The sequence below is a fragment of the Lampetra planeri genome, chromosome 81, assembly GCF_965212315.1.
Source record: "Lampetra planeri chromosome 81, kcLamPlan1.2.h2, whole genome shotgun sequence".
In the NCBI taxonomy this organism is placed as follows: Eukaryota; Metazoa; Chordata; class Hyperoartia; order Petromyzontiformes; family Petromyzontidae; genus Lampetra; species Lampetra planeri.
Genome location: NC_136185.1, coordinates 2,381,421 through 2,401,960, shown reverse-complemented (window position 1 = coordinate 2,401,960; position 20,540 = coordinate 2,381,421). Strand labels below are relative to the sequence as shown.

Genomic DNA, 20,540 nt, shown 5'->3' with positions numbered 1-20,540 from the left:
TTATGTTAATGAGGCGCCAGTCACCGGCCGTAGCTTTGCCCAAATAAGGATTGGCACTGGGACAGATATCGGCAGCGGCCGAGCGGAGGTGACGTCACGCTCAAGAGCTTCGCGGTCGGGGGGTGGGGGGATTGGTGACATGACGTCACTAACGAGGCACACCTCCCCCTGGCGTTTGACGCCGATGAGGTCACACTGAGTGGTGACGTCAGAGGGCGGGGTCAGAGTTCAAGTTTGTTGACAGAAGGGGAGCGGCAGTGTCGAAACGGCCTCAAACGAGAACCCGGTGCGGTGTGTCAACATCGCCAGCACTGGGGAGACAAAGGCGGCCGGGCGTGGGGCTGGCCACCCACCCCCTCTGTGTGTGCCGTGACGACCTCCATCGGTGCTGCTACTCGCTATGAGCAGCACTTTGTAGATGTCGTGGCTTGGCTCTCGACATTTCACGATGACATTTTCACGTCCTTAAAAAGATGATCGCCATACTAACCTAGGCCGTTTTTTGGCAAAATTGGTCCAATTTTCCTAGCTTTATTTTTCAACGAAAAGTGCATTCCTTAGTTGTGTTTAGCCTGAGTAGCCTATATATTACGTTAAAAAGTGTGGAATTTCATGCATGAAATTTAGAAGTAAAAAGAAAAAGTGAATTCCTCCATTTTGTTAAGGATTAGTATGCTCTATATTACATTAAAAGTGGGAAATTTCACCATTAAATTTTCACGTCCCAAACAGGAAATCGGCATACTGCCGTTTTTGGCTAAAATTTTACGAATTTTTACAGCTGTATTTTGAAGAAAAAGTGCATTCCTCGGTTGTGGTTAGCCTGAGTAGCCTATATATTACATTAAAAGTGGGAAATTTCACCATGAAATTTGAAGTAAAAACATCAAATCAGCATATTTAACCAATGCCGTTCTTGGCCAAAATTTGCTCAATTTTCATAGCTAGATTTTCCAAGAAAAAGTGAATTCCTCCATTTTGTTAAGCTCTATATTACTTTAAAAGTGGGAAATTTCACCATTACATTTTCACGTCCCAAAAATAAAATCGCCATACTTATGCCGGTTTTAACCAAAATAAGCAAAATTTTCATAGCTTTCTTTTTCAACAAAAAGTTCATTCATCAATTGTATTTACCCTTAGTATGCCATGTATTAGATTAAAAGTGGAACATTTTATGATGAAATGTTCACGTCCCAGTATAGAAAATCGGCATACTAACATATGCCGTTTTTGGCCAATAATGGACACATTTTTACAGCTTCATTTTTTAACAAAAGTGCAATCCTCGGGTGTGCTTAGCCTTAGTATCCTATATATTACGATAAAAAGCGGGAAATTTCACGCCGGGTACTTCCCGCGAGTACTCTTATATAAGCACACAACTTCATCTGTGATGAACCCTGCACTTTCCTTCGTTTTCATGCAGGAGGCGCTGCAAACCTACGCGCCCCCTACATGAACGACGGAGGAGCAGGGACAGACGTTCGATCGCGTTGGAATCGATCTGAAGATGGCGGTCTTCTGGCACGGCCAGCTCTGTGTTGCCTTATCTCCGCCCCGCGATCCCAACCAGGTGAAAGTCCGCATCGAACCGAACCCCGGTAAGGCCATCTACTTAACGACTAGAGAAAATTCACACGAAATGTCGTTTTCAATTAAGTCTTCCAGATGGAAAATGATATCAGCTTTTAATGAAGAAATACAAGTATCAAATGCAAAACATAATACAATTCAAAGTTGTTTCATTTTAAAACTTCAAAACGGAGCATCGGGAGCTTGCGTGAATGCGTCGTTCGTGCGCAATTTCTTCGTGACTTTCCTGGCCCAAGGCCATAAATGGTTGTGAGGGACGCCGCAGGCGGTCAGGCTTGCTTCAACACATGGTTGTGAACATCCAGACGTTAATCGGCAAGGACCATTTCTTGTCCTAGTTCGCCAACATATAAGACGTCATGCAAATTTAAAATGAGTGTTGTTGTGCAGAATGTATCTAGTAGATGTGCTCTGCCTTGTAACCGAATACAAATCTGTACCAAAAATGCATTTCAAATGTGCTCTTAAAATTACCTCCTTGCTATGAAGCAGATCAGCAGACACGACATCTTTCATTTATCGATCTCTCCATGAAACAGAGGAATATTTTACACAAACTATAACTAGCACAGCCTTCTGGGAGTCCGTCATTGATTCAGTGCAAGCCACCTGTGGACCCGTATTGGTGCACAGCGTCTCAAGAGCAGCCGGGGTTGCTTCAACTGACAATTACGAATATCCAGACGTTAATCAGCAAGGAGTATTTCTCTTCCTAGTTAGACAAAATCTACGTCAACACGTAATACAAAATTATAATTCGTGTTGTAGAGAATGTATCTCCTCTACGTGTAACTTTTGAGTGGTTTGCCTTGTAACAGATGAATGATCCGAGTGTGCTCACTATTTCAAAGACAATGAGTTGCTCCAGAGGGAGATGCTTCCTGAAAACACAAAAATACCCTTTTACCTGTATCACAAGAACAATGAGTCTCACCTGAGTGATCTGTACAGGTTACTTGCAAAACACACACTTTGTCCTAACATCACTTATTCAATGTTTGACCCTAATAGACAAAATGGTACATGTACGCACACCATCATACAAGTATTCATTCTAAATTATTGACAGGCATATTAACAAAATTTAATTACTGCACTGAAATATACTGCATTAGGTTACATCCTATTAACAAGAAGCTAATTAAAAAAATACGCACCGTCTGCTTAACAGTGTATGTACAACATACTAATGCACCACTCAAAACGAGTCGGCCATTGCATGCTGGCATCTGGGTCAAAATGTAGCAAATTCTAAAAACATTATCTACAAACTCCACAACTGAGATGCCACATCAACCATCGCCCCCTACTGACAGGCTCTTGTCCACATGCAGGCCGGTGCACGGCCACCACCTTGTGCCACATAGGGGCAGCTGCTACTCGGGGATGCTCTTCGAGTGTTTGAGACGAGAAACGATATAGAACTCATTCTAGATTTGAAGCTTTCGTGACTGCAAGGATTCAAATTCTTAGGTTCTTTCGGTAAAGTCACGTAGGTAAAACATTAAAATTAATGAAAGTAAAATAAAATAAAAATCACGACGTTTCGGAGGCAACACAAGTCTCCGTCATCAGGTGGGACCGTCACAGCCAGATTTGCTGCATCAAGTGAGGCAATGATTCAAGATGTAATCCCTTAAAAGCAAGTTGAGGGGGGAGGAGAGGGGGGGGGAGCTCATCAGAATGTGGTAGCCAATGAATGGAACGTATCGGGAGGGAGGGGCGCGGGGCTCAAAGACGGCACGACGTGCCACGTAGAACGCATCGGGAGGGGGAGGGGGGGCGGGGCCAAAAGAATACACGACGTGGTACACGAGAGTCGGCGGCGTGGACGTGGTTGTGCGCAAGCAACTACTGCTGCACACGCCAACGCATTGGACAGAGAGGGGGAGGGGAGGCCAAAAGAGAGTGTGGGGTGCAAGTGTACGTGGACATGTTTGTGTACAAGCACCTGTTGATACACATGATAGAAAAGAACGAAAATGCCCATGTTTATACCAGTGCTGGCTGAACAATGAAGAGAGTACTGTTAAACACTGGGGATGTTAACACTCGGTAAAGTAAAGTAAAATAGTGCCTGTCAGATAAGATGGTCCAAAAATGTGTAATTAAGTCTTTTTTGCGTGGTTGCTAACATCTTTCCAATGATTACTAAGTTTGTACCCATCATCACGGTTGAAATTATGTCTGTTTGTATGTTTATAGAACTCCGAGTTGCCGAGGCGATTAAGCAAGCACCATATAAATGCAATTGATAACATAGCGAATGCTTGGGAGCTTATTGGCTCTCGCTCCTGGTTAGAGATCTACCCAACACACAGGTCCACACAGACTGGCCGCTCTTACTCTGCAGGTTGAACCGAGGAATTGAGTGTTCAACTTCATTCTTGTCACAAAAAGCCTGTCACAAAGGTGCGTCTATTGGAGCGACATCGTCACTGGCTTACACATCTACCGGGTCTCCATTTGACTTTGTATTGTCTCGGAGGAAGTCCACCCACACCTCCACTTCCACAAACTGCTGGGAGTTGCCTCGCTCTGCCTCACAGTCAGAATTCTCCTCCTGCTTCACGTTGCCTCCATCGATGTGAAGGTCCGATTTTGGAGTTGAATCTTCATCTTCACATTTTACCTTCACTTCTTCGCTCTTCACCATCACTTCTTCACTCTTCACCATCACTTCTTCACGTTTCACCTCGATACCTTTAAAAGCGTCCAAGCTGGAATTGTCTTCCGGTTCTTGTTTGATGAGGGATGGGCTCATTGCGGCACTTTTACTTTCGCAAGCTGATTTCAGACTCCACTCCTTGTGGATCTTCTGATGCTTGTGTGTTCTCTGGTGTCTTTGAAGAGTAGATGACTGTGCAAACGCCTTCCCACACACACTGCACTTAAAGGGTTTCTCTCCCGTGTGTGTTCTCTGGTGTCTTTCAAGACCAGATGACAGTGCAAACGCCTTCCCACACACACTGCACTTGAAGGGTTTCTCTCCCGTGTGAGTTTTCTGGTGTGTTACAAGATTAGTTGACTGTGAAAACGCCTTCCCACACACACTGCACTTGAAGGGTTTCTCTCCCGTGTGTGTTCTCTGGTGTGCTACAAGATTAGTTGACTGTGAAAACGCCTTCCCACACACACTGCACTTGAAGGGTTTCTCTCCCGTGTGTGTTTTCTGGTGTGTTACAAGAGTAGATGCATCTGAAAACGCCTTCCCACACGCACTGCACTTGAAGGGTTTCTCTCTCGTGTGTGTTCTCTGGTGTACTTGAAGATAATCTTTACGTGCAAATGCCGCCCCGCACAGAGTGCACCTGAAGGGTTTCTCTCTCGTGTGTGTTCTCTGGTGTATTTCAAGATGAGATGAAAATAAAAACGCCTTCCCACACACACTGCACTTAAAGGGTTTCTCTCCCGTGTGAGTTTTCTGGTGTGTTACAAGATTAGTTGACTGTGAAAACGCCTTCCCACACACACTGCACTTGAAGGGTTTCTCTCCCGTGTGTGTTCTCTGGTGTGCTACAAGATTAGTTGACTGTGAAAACGCCTTCCCACACACACTGCACTTGAAGGGTTTCTCTCCCGTGTGTGTTCTCTGGTGTCTTTCAAGAGCAGATGACTGTGCAAACGCCTCCCCACACACACTGCACTTGAAGGGTTTATCTCCCGTGTGCATTCTCTGGTGTTTTACACGAGTAGATGAATCTGAAAACGCCTTCCCACACACACTGCCCTTGAAGGGTTTCTCTCCTGTGTGAGTTTTCTGGTGCCTTGTCAAATGTCCAGGATGATCCGTGCTGTATGCACACCGGTCGCATTGATGCCTTTTTGCACCGAGCCGCGCCGAGTGCCTTTGCTCCATCAGACCAATTCTGCAGAGGAAGCGACAGCTGCAGACAGAAAAAAAGTTACATCCACGTCAGTATCGATGCACAGAGGAATGCATATTTACACAGTAACACATGACTTATAAGTCGACACTTATTCATATATTCATGACATAGTGAAAAAGTTTCCCAAATTCATCACACGGGCTGGTAGGGCACACAATGAGAGGGTGAATGGTCATAAACATGCCTGGAAGCCCTCGTATCTTCAAAATGAATGTTAACCCAAAACTCAGAGCACGCAATTTTAGGCTGTCTAGCTACAAAAGGAATATTTATGAAAGCTAAATTTAGCTGACATAGCAAAAGGTGTTGAAAATAATACTAATTGTGTTATGCAAAAATGCATAAATTAATGTTCAATCGCAACTTAGAGGTGTGAAGCCAGCCAGGCTCACGATGTCCTTGCACGCTGGAATGAACAGATCTGACTTCAGCTGCATGTGTGTGCTGTGTTAACTTCTTGACTGTTTCCATTCTTATAAAGTTCCAGAGGAAAACAAAAACAAACTATTGTTGTGATACAGTATAACCTCCGTGTTCAATAGAGTTAATAGACTTAACTGCCAACACAAACTTTACACTGTCACACACTGGCATGGTTAAGAGGTGTGTCCAGACCCATGCCTACCCACCTTCATTTGCTCACTATTAATGCTTCCTGACTCCACAAAGTAATTCAATGAGGATTAATCAACACCCCTGAGGCTGCGTGTCTCTCTCGCTCCCCGTGGTGAGATGTTAACTACCTCTCCTGGCATACAGGAAGTCGTGGATTCATCCCAACCCTGACGCCTGCTGTATATTTAGTTTGTGTGTCTTTCTCTCTTCCCGTGGTCGCGTGGATTTCCCTGCGGATCCCCCGATTGTCCCCACTCCACATGCAGAGAGTGAACAACGCCACGTGTCCAGAGTGAACACCGCCACGCGTCCAGAGTGAACACCGCCACGCGTCCAGAGTGAACACCGCCACGCGTCCAGAGTGAACACCGCCACGCGTCCAGAGTGAACACCGCCACGCGTCCAGAGTGAACACCGCCACGCGTCCAGAGTGAACACCGCCACGCGTCCAGAGTGAACACCGCCACGCGTCCAGAATGAACAACGCCACGCGTCCAGAGTGAACACCGTCACGCGTCCAGAGTGAACACCGCCACGCGTCCAGAGTGAACACCGCCACGCGTCCAGAGTGAACACCGCCACGCGTCCAGAGTGAACACCGCCACGCGTCCCGAGTGAACACCGCCACGCGTCCAGAGTGAACAACGCCACGCGTCCAGAGTGAACACCGCCACGCGTCCAGAGTGAACACCGCCACGCGTCCAGAGTGAACACCACCACGCGTCCAGAGTGAACACCGCCACGCGTCCAGAGTGAACAACGCCACGCGTCCAGAGTGAACACCGCCACGCGTCCAGAGTGAACACCGCCACGCGTCCAGAGTGAACACCGCCACGCGTCCAGAGTGAACACCGTCACGCGTCTAGAGTGAACACCGCCACGCGTCCAGAGTGAACACCGCCACGCGTCCAGAGTGAACACCACCACGCTGTTGACAAGCCTCACCTTGTTGTTGTTGTTGTTGTGAGCAGGTCGCTTCTGAAAACAAGAGCGGTACAGCAGCTCAAGCGGGCGTGGCCTGGTAAAAAATGAAAAAAAAAAGTGTGAATATTTCAAATAAAACAAAGTTACAAAGTAGCGAGCCAGGTGAAGAGAAATTAAAACTTAAGCAAGATACTCTTTGGTTCTTTCGGTAAAGTCACGTAGAATAAATAAATAAATACATTTATAGTTTCTGTTTCATTTATTTGGTATAGCCGCGTGAGCCATTCGGCTCTTGAATCGGATGCAACCGTAACAAACAAAAAACTAAAACATGAACGAGGAAACATCTTAAAGTGACTATGTGACTGTGCAAACATTAAAATCCAGGGAAAAACAGCAAAATATTCCACAAAAAGCACCTAAACCAACGCTGTGTGCAAATAGCATACGACGTTTCGATTGCAACACAAGCAATCATCATCAGGTACAAATGAAAGAGAAAAAAAACCTAGTAAACTTAGAAATGTAATGCAATACAACAGAGAGTCAGCTAACATAACAGTCAACACCCCAACTGGTTGATAACGTTCTTCCAAAGATTGCTCAATTTGAGAGAGAGACAAAACAGACACAGAGACACATAGACAGACACATAAGCAGAGAGAGATGACAGAAAGACACAGAGAGAGAGACACACACATAGACACACAGAGAGAGATGACACAGAGACACACAAAGAGAGACACACACATACAGTGAGGTAAAAAAGTATTTGATCCCCTGCTGATTTTGTACGTTTGCCCACTGACAAAGAAATGATCAGTCTATAATTTTAATGGTAGGTTTATTTGAACAGTGAGAGACAGAATAACAACAACAAAAATCCAGAAAAACGCATGTCAAAAATGTTATAAATTGATTTGCATTTTAATGAGGGAAATAAGTATTTGACCCCCTCTCAATCAGAATGATTTCTGGCTCCCAGGTGTCTTTTATACAGGTAACGAGCTGAGATTAGGAGCACACTCTTAAAAGGAGTGCTCCTAATATCAGCTTGTTACCTGTATAAAAGACACCTGTTCACAGTAGAAATCAATCAATCAGATTCCAAACTCTCCACCATGGCCAAGACCAAAGAGCTCTCCAAGGATGTCAGGGACAAGATTGTAGACCTACACAAGGCTGGAATGGGCTACAAGACCATCGCCAAGCAGCTTGGCGATAAGGTGACAACAGTTGGTGCGATTATTCGCAAATGGAAGAAACACAAAAGAACTGTAAATCTCACTCGGCCTGGGGCTCCATGCAAGATCTCACCTCGTGGAGTTGCAATGATCATGAAAACGGTGAGGAATCAGCCCAGAACTACACGGGAGGATCTTGTCAATGATCTCAAGGCAGCTGAGACTATAGTCACCAAGAAAACAGTTGGTAACACACTACGCCGTGAAGGACTGAAATCCTGCAGCGCCCGCAAGGTCCCCCTGCTCAAGAAAGCACATTTACATGCCCATCTGAAGTTTGCCAATGAACATCTGAATGATTCAGAGGACAACTGGGTGAAAGTGTTGTGGTCAGATGAGATCAAAATGGAGCTCTTTGGCATCAACTCAACTCGCCGCGTTTGGAAGAGGAATGCTGCCTATCACCCCAAGAACACCATCACCACCGTCAAACATGGAGATGGAAACATTATGCTTTGGGGGTGTTTTTCTGCTAAAGGGACATGACAACTTCACCGCATCAAAGGGACGATGGACGGGGCCATGTACTGTCAAATCTTGGGTGAGAACCTCCTTCCCTCAGCCAGGGCATTGAAAATAGGTCGTGGATGGGTATTCCAGCATGACAATGACCCAAAACACACGGCCAAGGCAACAAAGGAGTGGCTCAAGAAGAAGCACATTAAGGTCCTGGAGTGGCCTAGCCAGTCTCCAGACCTTAATCCCATAGAAAATATGTGGAGGGAGCTGAAGGTTCGAGTTGCCAAACGTCAGCCTCGAAACCTTAATGACTTGGAGAAGATCTGCAAAGAGGAGTGGGACAAAATCCCTCCTGAAATGTGTGCAAACCTGGTGGCCAACTACAAGAAACGTCTGAACTCTGTGATTGCCAACAAGGGTTTTGCCACCAAGTACTAAGTCATGTTTTGCAGAGGGGTCAAATACTTATTTCCCTCATTAAAACGCAAATCCATTTATAACATTTTGACATGCGTTTTTCTGGATTTTTGTTGTTGTTATTCTGTCTCTCACTGTTCAAATAAACCTACCATTAAAATTATAGACTGATCATTTCTTTGTCAGTGGGCAATCGTACAAAATCAGCAGGGGATCAAATACTCTTTTCCCTCACTGTAGACACACAGACAGATGACACAGACACACAGAGAGAGACACACACACATAGACACAGAGAGATGACACAGAGACACACAGAGAGACACAAGCACACAGAGAAACAACGCCTGTGTCGAGGCCTTAAATAGAGAGAGGGGCAGAGAGAGGGGGGGGGGGCAGAGTGAGGGGGGGGGGGTAGAGAGGGGGGGGGGGGTAGAGAAATTAGCACGTCAATGCAAGGCCGTAGCCATGGAGTCAACATTGGGGGGGACCAAATCTTCCAGGGGGGTCTGGGGTCCCCCCCCCCAGAAAAATATCTAAATTTGAAAACTCATTTCCTGCCATTTCCTCCCAAACATATTTTTAAAAGTTCACTAACACATGGGATGGAATTTGTTTTATTTGATACAATAATGTCTAATAGTGTATTGTATTACATTGCTCTGTTTTTTCTTTTTTACCTTTTCTTGTTTCATAGTATGTAATGGCAGAGATTAGGGATTCATAAAGTACAACGCAATCATATGAACAGAAATCTATGCATTGTGATATGAAGACAACTCCAGATTTCGTGGCCAAGGTTTAGCAAATTGTTCTTTTTATTAACAGAGCATCGCAATTATTATTTACAAATATTTTACAGAAATATATTGGAGGGGCATATTTGATTATTATAATTATTATAACATATTATGATTATTATAACATGTTATAATTATTATAACATATACTTATTATAACATTATAATTAATATATATTATATTTATTATAACATTATAATTACGGCCTTGTGTCAATGAGAGATTTGGAGCTTTGGTGACTGCACACAGAGAGAGACACTTAATCAAACAAACTTAATATTTGAAATGTAATACAACACAGAGAGTCGGTCAACACACCAACTGACGTACTCTTAGGTTGTTTTCGGTAAAGTCACCATGTCGGTAACAAATTAATTTAAAATTAATAAAAGTAAAAATAGAAATAAAATAATAAAAAATCACGCCTCACTTGATGCAGCAAATCTGGCTGTGACGGTCCCACCTGATGACTTGTGTTGCCTCCGAAACGTCGTGATTTATTATTTTATATTTTATTTCTATTGTTACTTTTATTAAATTTTTCACCTACACGGTGACTTTACCGAACAAACCTAAGAGTATGAATCACTGCAGTGACGAAAGCTTCAAATCTAGAGTTAACACAACTAACGCATCGCCTGGCTGATCGCGTTCTTCCACAGGTTGCTAAACTATCTTCTTGGTTCTTTCGGTAAAGTCACGTAGAATGGAAATAATAAAATAATACAAATATTAAAAATAAGACTATTTTTTGTTTCCATTCTACGTGATATAAAACATAATAAAATGCTATGTTTTATTTGTATTATTTTGTTTTATTATTTCCATTCTACGTGATGACTTTACCGAAAGAACCAAGCAGATGAATCACTGCAGTCACGAAAGAAGCTTTAAATCGAAATTGCTAAACTAAGCGAGAGAATTGAAGCGAACGCGACCAGGCGAGGGCAGGAGGCAAGGCCCCGCGTTGTAAAGTTTAAATCTGGACATCGCTTCCATGCTCGCTGCTACTCAAATAACATCCCTGCGAGAGAGAGAGAGCGAGGCTCTACCTCGGTAAACAACAACCACAACCACCACAACAACAACCACCACTACAACCACAACCACCACAACCGCGATGAGAATTTCTCACCTCGGATTTCAGTTCCCGCGCGGAGCGGAAACTTTCCGTTACCTCGTGACGTCACGCGGCAGCAGCAGGTGACATGACGTCACTTGCGTGGTACAAGACACTCCCCTCCCACAATGAGCGGCTCTAACTTAAATAAATTGTGTTAATGAGCCACCAGTCACTGGGTGTGGCTTTGCCCAAATAAGGATAGTACTTGAACAGATAACGGAAGTCAAACAGGCAGAAGTGACGTTACGCTCAAGGGCCCGTTCTGCCGGGTGGGGTCACTAGCGAGGAACACTTCCCTCTGGCGTGTCACGCCGATGAGGTAATGCTGAATGGTGACGTCACAGAGCGGGGTTAGAGTTTAAGTTGATTTAGATTCATTTTCCATCGCTCCCTCCCTTGAACAGAGACCCCTTGGGTGTGTGAGCTCAACAACAACAACGTGGACATTATTGTGTGTGTGTACACTGCGTGTGTGCGTACACTGCCTTGGGATGAACTGTGTAGACTCGTCCTAAGCCATCAGATTCACCGTCAGCAGCACGTCGCTTCCATGTTTTTAGCAGTCCATGTATAGTAGGAGGGAACTTAATGGTAGAGCAGGTTGGCAGCAAATGGGTCACTTGGGCACAAAACAAAGAACGCCATCAGGGTGGTATCTAGTGGAGCCAGTGCCTGTTGTTGGGCATTTCCTTTGGTGACGTAGATGCGTTGACCATTTTGGAGGTGAAGTGCCAAATGGACGACTGTGGGGGACGATCATGGATGGGGAAGCCAAGAATTCAGCAAATGGCCTCATTGTTGCTGATGTATCTTCCTTGGATAAAAAATTTGAGCTCATGCACACTTTGCCCCTCTGTTTTGTAATGCAAAAACAGCCATGTCAGAGCCATTGTTGATGTATTGGCAAACATAATTGATGGCTTTTTTTAGAATAGCAGAATTTCACGGTGAAGTGGGCCTGGAAGATCTTGCACAGAAGAGGGCAGTAGGGAACGATCCACCGGTTGTGAACCTTAATTAGCGAGTTAGTGGCAGGTCTGAGCATTGTTTGAAATCCACCATGCTCAGTATTTCTGTGACGATATCGAGGATAGCCATCATGGGCCGACTGAGTGTCTTGCAAGTAGTTCCGTGGATACCTCTTGGTACACCTGTGGTCTTGCATACATGGCGCATTTGGCTAGAACTGGGCACATGGGCCATGGACCATTTGGTTGCAGACCGCATAGAAAAAGGGCAGGGTCTGGATGGGGGTGAGATAGCTCAGCACTGATAAATGTGTCAACGTGACTTGCATCAATTGTTTCCCTCATCCATAGCGAAATGTGAGCATGAGGTGGACGACGATTTTGCCACCCAACGGTGTGCAAGTTACTGCTTGTCTATCCAAACACGCCGCCTTCGTTGGTCATAATTAGCATCATGAGGCCATAAACTTTGAGTTTTATACACTCGCTAAGATGTCATGTCTGTCTGGTGGCTTTCGGATTGGATAAAGGTAAACCTGCAACTCCTTTCATTTGGGATTGCAAGTGAAGGTGATGAAGAGATGGGGAGTGGCATATTGGCTGATGTACGTCATGGCATCCCGAGTCTTCTCAAGCATGTATCTTGGTGGAGCTGTGAAGGATGAAGGCAAAACTAATCAGCCCACATTGTGACAGTTTGCATCTCCTTTGGCATTGATGGCGTCCCAGAGATGAGCATACTGTTCACACGCAGGCGGTTTTGATTCAGTAGAATGTAAAAGAAGGCGCTCACTCTCAATGTTGGCATACTCATCGACAACATACTGGTGAAAGAGGCTGGCGCACCACAATGTGGTGTCCTCCTCTGTCCATGATCACGAAGGAATAGAAGTTTTTTTAGAGGAGACAGTTTCGTGAGGATGTCTTTGTCCTGCAGATTTGTAATTGGAGGAATCTTGACGTGGTACCCATCTTGGCCTTGCGACAAGAAAATGTGTTATTGTAGGGCATCGTATGCTCTGTTAGTGTCAAGAAATTGTGCGATGGTGTTTTCTTGGTATGGAACAATGTCTCTCTCACAATGTTCCTCACCCACCGTAAGAAAGCAAGGTCAACAATATTTGGGGCATTGAACCTCCCTGCATGCTCCCCGCTTTGGTGGAAAGTAAAGGTGCGGTACGGCAAAAATTTAATGGGTGATGTTCCCACGAATGTAACAAAACGGTAGACGAAATGCAATGGGCTGTAGCTAAGAAAATCCAACGTATTTAGCAGTATAACAAATTAATCGGCATCGCAGTACTACGTATCAGTAAATAGCGTGACGTGTGCAATCAAAACAATAGAAATGCATTGAAGAAATGATTAAATAAGCTTACATTAAAGAGCAGCATTACGCATAGGTAAGTTGAGAAGTAGGCTACAGTCGAGATTATAGACTGCCAGTACGCCGACTCAATGACACAAGCATTGCTACAGTCGACATGAAAGGCTGGCAATATGGTCAGCAGCTGATAAAGCAGGGTACAGTCGACATGAAAGGCTGGTAGTACACCGAGTGAGGTAAAGAAGCAGGCAACAGATTATAGACTGGCATACACTCAATGCCCAAAAGCAAAATTAGCAGTGTAGATAATAGTTTAACATGTAGGCTTTCGCGACCAATATTATTTATTACAAACATTTTTGGGTTAGATCGCGTTATTATTTATGTGTCGTAATCCTCCACCACCCGACACGGCCAATCAGCAAAAAACTGTCACGTTGACAAAGACAAAAAGTTCCCTACTTTAGACCACCGGTGTGTTGAAGAGTGAATCCACAACATTTACAATTTTTGAGTACGACGTTTCGCTGGTAATCACATCCAGCATCGGGCAATTCGCCAGAATGGTGCCAGTGCACCGACGTGAATTAACGAGCAGGCAACAGCACGGACTGGCAGTACACCATCTCAGCTTCATAGAAACACAGTTAAACAAGAACATATTTAGCAACCAAATAGTGCAATATTAGTTTTCTACACACAAACATTTTTATTGTAATATTTGCCAACTTATTTGTTTCATAATAGTAAACAATAAACCTGAGTTCTTAGCGAAAGATTAAATAAAATTGTACTTCACATTGCCGTGGTGAGGCCTAGTCCCATGCAGAGCCCGCGGCCTCGCCTAGATTGCCAAGCCGGAGGAGGTGACACATTGCCAGGCTGGGGGCTGGGCCGCTCTCCCCACCCACGCTGCAATAATGCCATCTAAGCGCTCTAATATTAATAATTACGGACTTTATAGCAGTAACTGCACGCATTGGGGTGGGGGGAACATATGACTGTGAAGAATGAACCTCAGTGTTGTGTATATTTTTAAGCATTGTTAACGCGAATGAAATTTTTATCGATCGTGTGTGCGTTGCTCGGGGCGCAATTGCGTGCTTTGTCCCGCAGCGGGCGGCAAAACTACATAAATAAATAACGAAATATCGCACAAAATCGCTAATTAAACTAATTTTATGGTGACGGATGTGAAAACTGAATAGTGTTTGCCAACCGCAGGGCTTATGGCGTGGTACCGGGCAAATTTTTTTCATAAACCCCACTGTTAGAGAGACAAATCCCTCGCAAGCGCGTGAACACACAGACAGACAAAAAATGAATTTATATATAAGCGCACTACTTTAACTGTGATGAACGCTGCACTTTGTCGTTTTCATGCAGGGGGCGCTGTAAACCTACGCTCCCCTTGCATGAACGACGGAGGCGCAGGGACAGACGTTCGATCACGTTGGAATTGATCTGCAGACGGCGGTCTTCTCGCACGGCCAGCTCTGTGTCGCCTCATCTCAATCCCGCGATCCCAACCAGGTGAAAGTCCGCATCGAACCCAATCCCCGGAAAGGCCATCTACTTAACGACGAGAGAAAATTCACACGAAATGTCGTTTTCAATGAATAAGCTTTTAATGAAGAAATACAATTATCAAATGCAAAACAATATACAATTCAAAGTTGTTTCATATTAAAACTTCAAAACGGAGCATCGGGTGCTTGCGTGGATGCGTCGTTCGTGGACAATTTTTTTCGTGACTTTCCTGGCCCAAGGCCGTAAATGGTTGTGAGGGGCACCGCAGGCGGTCAGGCTTGCTACACCCCATGGTTGTCAACATCCAGACGTTAATCGGCAAGGACCATTTCTCGTCCTAATTCGACAAAATCTACGTCAACACGTAATACAAAATTATAATTCGTGTTGTTGAGAATGTATCTCCACTATGTGTAACTTTTGAGTGGTATGCCTTGTAACAGATGAATGATCCGAGTGTGCTCCCTATTTCAAAGACGATGAGTTGCTCCAGAGGGAGATGCTTCCTGAAAACACAAAAGTACCCTTTGACCTGTACCACAAGAACAATGAGTCTCACCTGAGTGATCTGTACAGGCTACTTGCAAAACACACACTTTGTCCTAACATCACTTATTCAATGTTTGACCCTTATAGACAAAATGGTACATGTACGCACACCATCATACAAGTATTCATTCTAAATTATTGACAGGCATATTAACAAAATTGAATTACTGCACTGAAATATACTGCATTACGTTACATCCTATTAACAAGAAGCTAATTAAAAATATACGCACCATCTGCTTAACAGTGTATGTACAACATACTAATGCACCATTCAAAACGAGTCGGCCATTGCATGCTGGCGTCTGGGTCAAAATTGATGAAATTCTAAACATTACCGACAAACTCCACAACTGAGATGCCACATCAACCATCGCCCCCTACTGACAGGCTCTTGTCCACATGCAGGCCGGTGCAGGGCCACCACCTTGTGCCACACAGGGGCAGCTGCTACTTGGGGATGCTCTTCGAGTGTTTGAAACGAGATACGATGCAAAACTCCGAGTTGCCGAGGCGATTAAGCAAGCACCATATAAATGCAATTGATAACATAGTGAATGCTTGGGAGCTTATTGGCTCTCGCTCCTGGTTAGAGATCTACCCAACCCACAGGTCCACAAAGACTGGCCGCTCTTACCCTGCAGGTTGAACATAGGAATTGAGTGTTCAACTTCACATTCTTGTCATTAACAGCCTGTGACAAAGGTGCATCTATTGGAGCGACATCGTCTCAGGCTTACACATCTACCGGGTCTCCATTTGACTTTGTATTCTCAGAGGAAGTCCACCCACACCTCCACTTCCACAAACTGCTGGGAGTTGCCTCGCTCTGCCTCACAGTCAGAATTCTCCTCCTGCTTCACGTTGCCTCCATCGAAGTGAAGGTCCCATTTGGGAGTTGAATCTTCATCTTCACATTTTACCTTCACTTCTTCGCTCTTCACCATCACGTCTTCACATTTCACGTTCACCTCTTCATATTTCACCTCGATACCCTTAAAAGTGTCCAAGCTGGGATTTTCTTCCGGTTCTTGTTTCACGAGGGATGGGCTCATTGCGGCACTTTGACTTTCACAAGCTGATTTCAGACTCCACTCCTTGTGGATCTTCTGATGCTTCTGTTTTCTCTGGTGTCTTTGAAGATTTGATGACTGTGCAAACACCTTCCCACACACACTGCACTTGAAGGGTTTCTCTCCCGTGTGTGTTCTCTGGTGTCTTTCAAGAGCAGATGAATGTGCAAACGCCTTCCCACACACAGTGCACTTGAAGGGTTTCTCTCCCATGTGTGTTCTCTGGTGTCTTTCAAGAGCAGATAACTGTGCAAACGCCTCCCCACACACACTGCACTTGAAGGGTTTGTCTCCCGTGTGTCTTCTCTGGTGGACATGAAGAGCAGATGGATCTGAAAACGCCTTCCCACACAAACTGCACTTGAAGGGTTTCTCTCCCGTGTGTGTTCTCTGGTGTATTACAAGAGCAGATGAATGTGCAAACGCCTTCCCACACACACTGCACTTGAAGGGTTTCTCTCCCGTGTGTGTTCTCTGGTGTCTTTGAAGAGCAGATGACTTTGAAAACGCCTTCCCACACACAGTGCACTTGAAGGGTTTCTCTCCCGAGTGTGTTCTCTGGTGTGCTACAAGAGCAAATGACTGTGCAAACGCCTTCCCACACACTCTGCACTGGAAGGGTTTCTCTCCCGTGTGTGTTCTCTGGTGTGCTACAAGAGCAAATGACTGTGCAAACGCCTTCCCGCACACTCTGCACTGGAAGGGTTTCTCTCCCGTGTGTGTTCTCTGGTGTTTTTTAAGAGCACATGACTTTGAAAACGCCTTCCCACACACACTGCACTTGAAGGGTTTCTCTCCCGTGTGTGTTCTCTGGTGTGCTACAAGAGCAGATGACTGTGCAAACGCCTTCCCACACACACTGCACTTGAAAGGTTTCTCTCCCGTGTGTGTTCTCTGGTGTATTACAAGAATAGATGAATGTGCAAACGGCTTCCCACACACACTGCACTTGAAGGGTTTCTCTCGTGTGTGAGTTCTCTGGTGCCGTGTCAATTTTCCAGGATGATCCGTGCTGTATGCACACCGGTCGCATTGTTGCCTTGTCGTACCGAGCTTCGCCGAGTGCCTTTGCTCCATCAGACAAATTCGGCAGATGAAGCGACAGAGGCAGCGACAGCTGCAGACAGAAAAAAAATAATATCCACACAGAGGAATGCATATATACACAGTGACACGTGAATTACAAGTCTATACTTATTCATATATTCATGACATAGTGAAAAAGTTTACCAAATTCATCACACGGGCTGTTATGGCACACAATGAGGGTGAATGGTCATAAACATGCCTGGAAGCCCTCGTATCTTCAAAATGAATGTTAACCCAAAACTCCGAGCACACAATTTCGGCTGTCTGGCTACAAAAGGAATATTTCTAAAAGCTAAATTCAGTTTACATGAATTTCGATTTAAAGTTTTCATGACTGCAGGGATTAATCTTCTTGGCTCTTTCGGTAAAGTCACGTATAAGGGAAATAATGAAATAATTAAACATAATACAATTATCACAACGTTTCGGCCACAACACAAGCAGCCATCCTCAGGTGAAGAACAGGTCTGTCGGAAAGGCAGCGTCTGAATGCGTCATTCAGACGCTGTCTTTCCGAACCAAGAAGATCAGTTGATATAGCAAAAGGTGTTGAAAATAATACTATTTGTGTTATGCAGAAATGCATAAATTAATGTTCAATCGCAACTTAGAGGTGTGAAGCCAGCCAGGCTTACGATGTCCTTGAATGCTGATCTGACTTCAGCTGCATGTGTGTGCTGTGTTAACTTCTCGACTGTTTCCATTCTTATGAAGCGTTTCAGAGGAAAACGAAAACAAACTATTGTTGTGATATAACCTCCGTGTTCAATAGAGTTAATAGACTTTACTGCCAACACAAACTTTACACTGTCACACACTGGCATGGTTAAGAGGTGTGTCCAGACCCATGCCTAACCACCTTCATCCGCTCACTATTAATGCTTCCTGACTCCACCAAGTAATTCATTGAGGATCAATCAACATTGCCAAGGCTGCGTGTCTCTCTGTGGTGAGATGTTAACTACCTCTCCTGGCATACAGGAAGTCGTGGGTTCAATCGCGACCCTGACGCCTGCTGTATATTTGGAGTTTGCGTGTCTCTTTCTCTCTTCCCGTGGTCGCGTGGATTTCCCTCCGGATCCCCCGCTTGTCCCCACTCCACATGCAGAGAGTGAACACCGCCACGCGTCCAGAGTGAACACCGCCACGTGTCTAGAGTGAACACCGCCACGTGTCTACAGTGAACACCACCACGCGTCTAGAGTGAACACCGCCACGCGTCCAGAGTGAACACCGCCACGCGTCTAGAATGAACACCGCCACGCATCTCGAGTGAACACCGCCACGCGTCCAGAGCGAACACCACCACGCGTCTAGAATGAACACCGCCACGCGTCCAGAGCGAACACCGCCACGCGTCTAGAATGAACACCGCCACGCGTCCAGAGCGAACACCGCCACGTGTCTAGAGTGAACACCGCCACGTGTCTACAGTGAACACCACCACGCGTCCAGAGTGAACACCGCCACGCATCTCGAGTGAACACCGCCACGCGTCCAGAGCGAACACCACCACGCGTCTAGAATGAACACCGCCACGCGTCCAGAGCGAACACCGCCACGTGTCTAGAGTGAACACCGCCATGTGTCTACAGTGAACACCACCACGCGTCCAGAGTGAACACCGCCACGTGGCTAGAGTGAACACCGCCACGTGTCTAGAGTGAACACCGCCACGTGTCTAGAGTGAACACCGCCATGCGTCCAGAGTGAACACCGCCACGCGTCTAGAGTGAACACCTCCACGCGTCTAGAGTGAACACCGTCACACGTCCAGAGTGAACACCACCACGCTGTTGACAAGCCCCACCTTGTTGTTATTGTTGTTGTGGGCAGGTCGCTTCTGAAAACAAGAGCGGTACAGCAGCTCAAGCGGGCTTGGCCTGGTAAAAATAAAAACTGTGTTAATATTTAAAGTAAAACAAAGTTACAAAGTGGCGAGTCGGGTGAAGACAAATTCAACTTAAGCGAGAGATAATTGGTTTTTTACCTTTCTATCTGGCAACAAAACTGACACCTTTTTTTACGAGGAGTCTTGTTTGCATAGACCACAATACCTGCAGTCGTAATGCAAACAAAAAAACATAACTCTGATAATGTATGTGCACTGTCCTTGAAGTTGATTGGTCCACACCCGAGACAGCTTTCCTTAGAGCCTAGTCTCACATGGTGTTGGACCAGATGACGCCAAAAGGCGCACAACTCAAAGACAATGCACCATAAGAGTGTAGAGGTGTAATTGTGGAAATGTATGGGCACGGATGGGTAACAAACACAAGGGGCGTGGCTAGGGCCGTACACAGAGGAGGTGCTCACACCGACGTCCGCACCTGCATCCCCCACGGGCCCCTCCCAGGGGCCGAGTGCTATAAAAGGTGGTGAGCCGGAGTGCTCGAGGTCGAGTGTTAGCTTTAACCAGTGAAGAGTGAAGACCAGCTAGAATAGGCCCCGGAGCTCCCCTGGCTCGCTGTCCTTGTCAGGACCGACCAGGGAAAGCCGGTGGCGTGGCCCCGAGAGCCCAGACTGACGTTCTTATAAGAGCCAGTCTGGAGACTCCGTAGTGGAGGACTCGGGCGTAGGTTAGCGGGGTTAGGCGTTGTGTCTCCCTGTTAGACGAGTGAAGGGGACGATACCCCTTCAAGTGGTGTGTGTACCCGTTACTGTACACGAGTTGGTATTCATAAATAAGTGTGCCTCCGACCCCGTCGTCAAAGCGTCCTAAATACTTACTACAAGAGTATGAGAGCTCGGGGTAAGCATTTACACCATTGGTACCACCACCACAACCAACATCACCCCCACCACAACCACCACCACAAGCACCACCACCACCACAAGCACCACCACAACCACAACCACCACAACCGCGATGAGAATTTCTCACCTCGGATTTCAGTTCCCGGGCGGAGCGGCAACTTTCTGGTCCCTCGCGACG

General features: G+C 45.6%; 1 protein-coding gene across 3 annotated transcripts; it reads right to left on the bottom strand.

Moving 5' to 3' along the window:
- Positions 1-1,658: 1,658 nt before the first annotated feature.
- LOC144738323 (uncharacterized) lies at positions 1,659-20,540 on the bottom strand. 3 transcript variants are annotated; one of them, XM_078621345.1, is made up of 2 exons: positions 16,588-18,564; positions 1,659-5,373 (listed from the first exon to the last, which is right to left on the bottom strand). In XM_078621345.1, exons 1-2 carry the CDS (start codon positions 17,591-17,593, stop codon positions 4,040-4,042), a joined length of 2,340 nt encoding a protein of 779 aa, XP_078477471.1. In that variant the 5' UTR covers positions 17,594-18,564; the 3' UTR covers positions 1,659-4,039. The 3 variants fall into 3 exon arrangements, with proteins under 3 accessions (XP_078477471.1, XP_078477470.1, XP_078477469.1); XM_078621344.1 differs by lacking the exon at positions 1,659-5,373 and adding an exon at positions 20,490-20,540 and having other exon boundaries at positions 14,544-17,633; XM_078621343.1 differs by lacking the exon at positions 1,659-5,373 and adding an exon at positions 18,571-18,791 and having other exon boundaries at positions 14,544-17,633.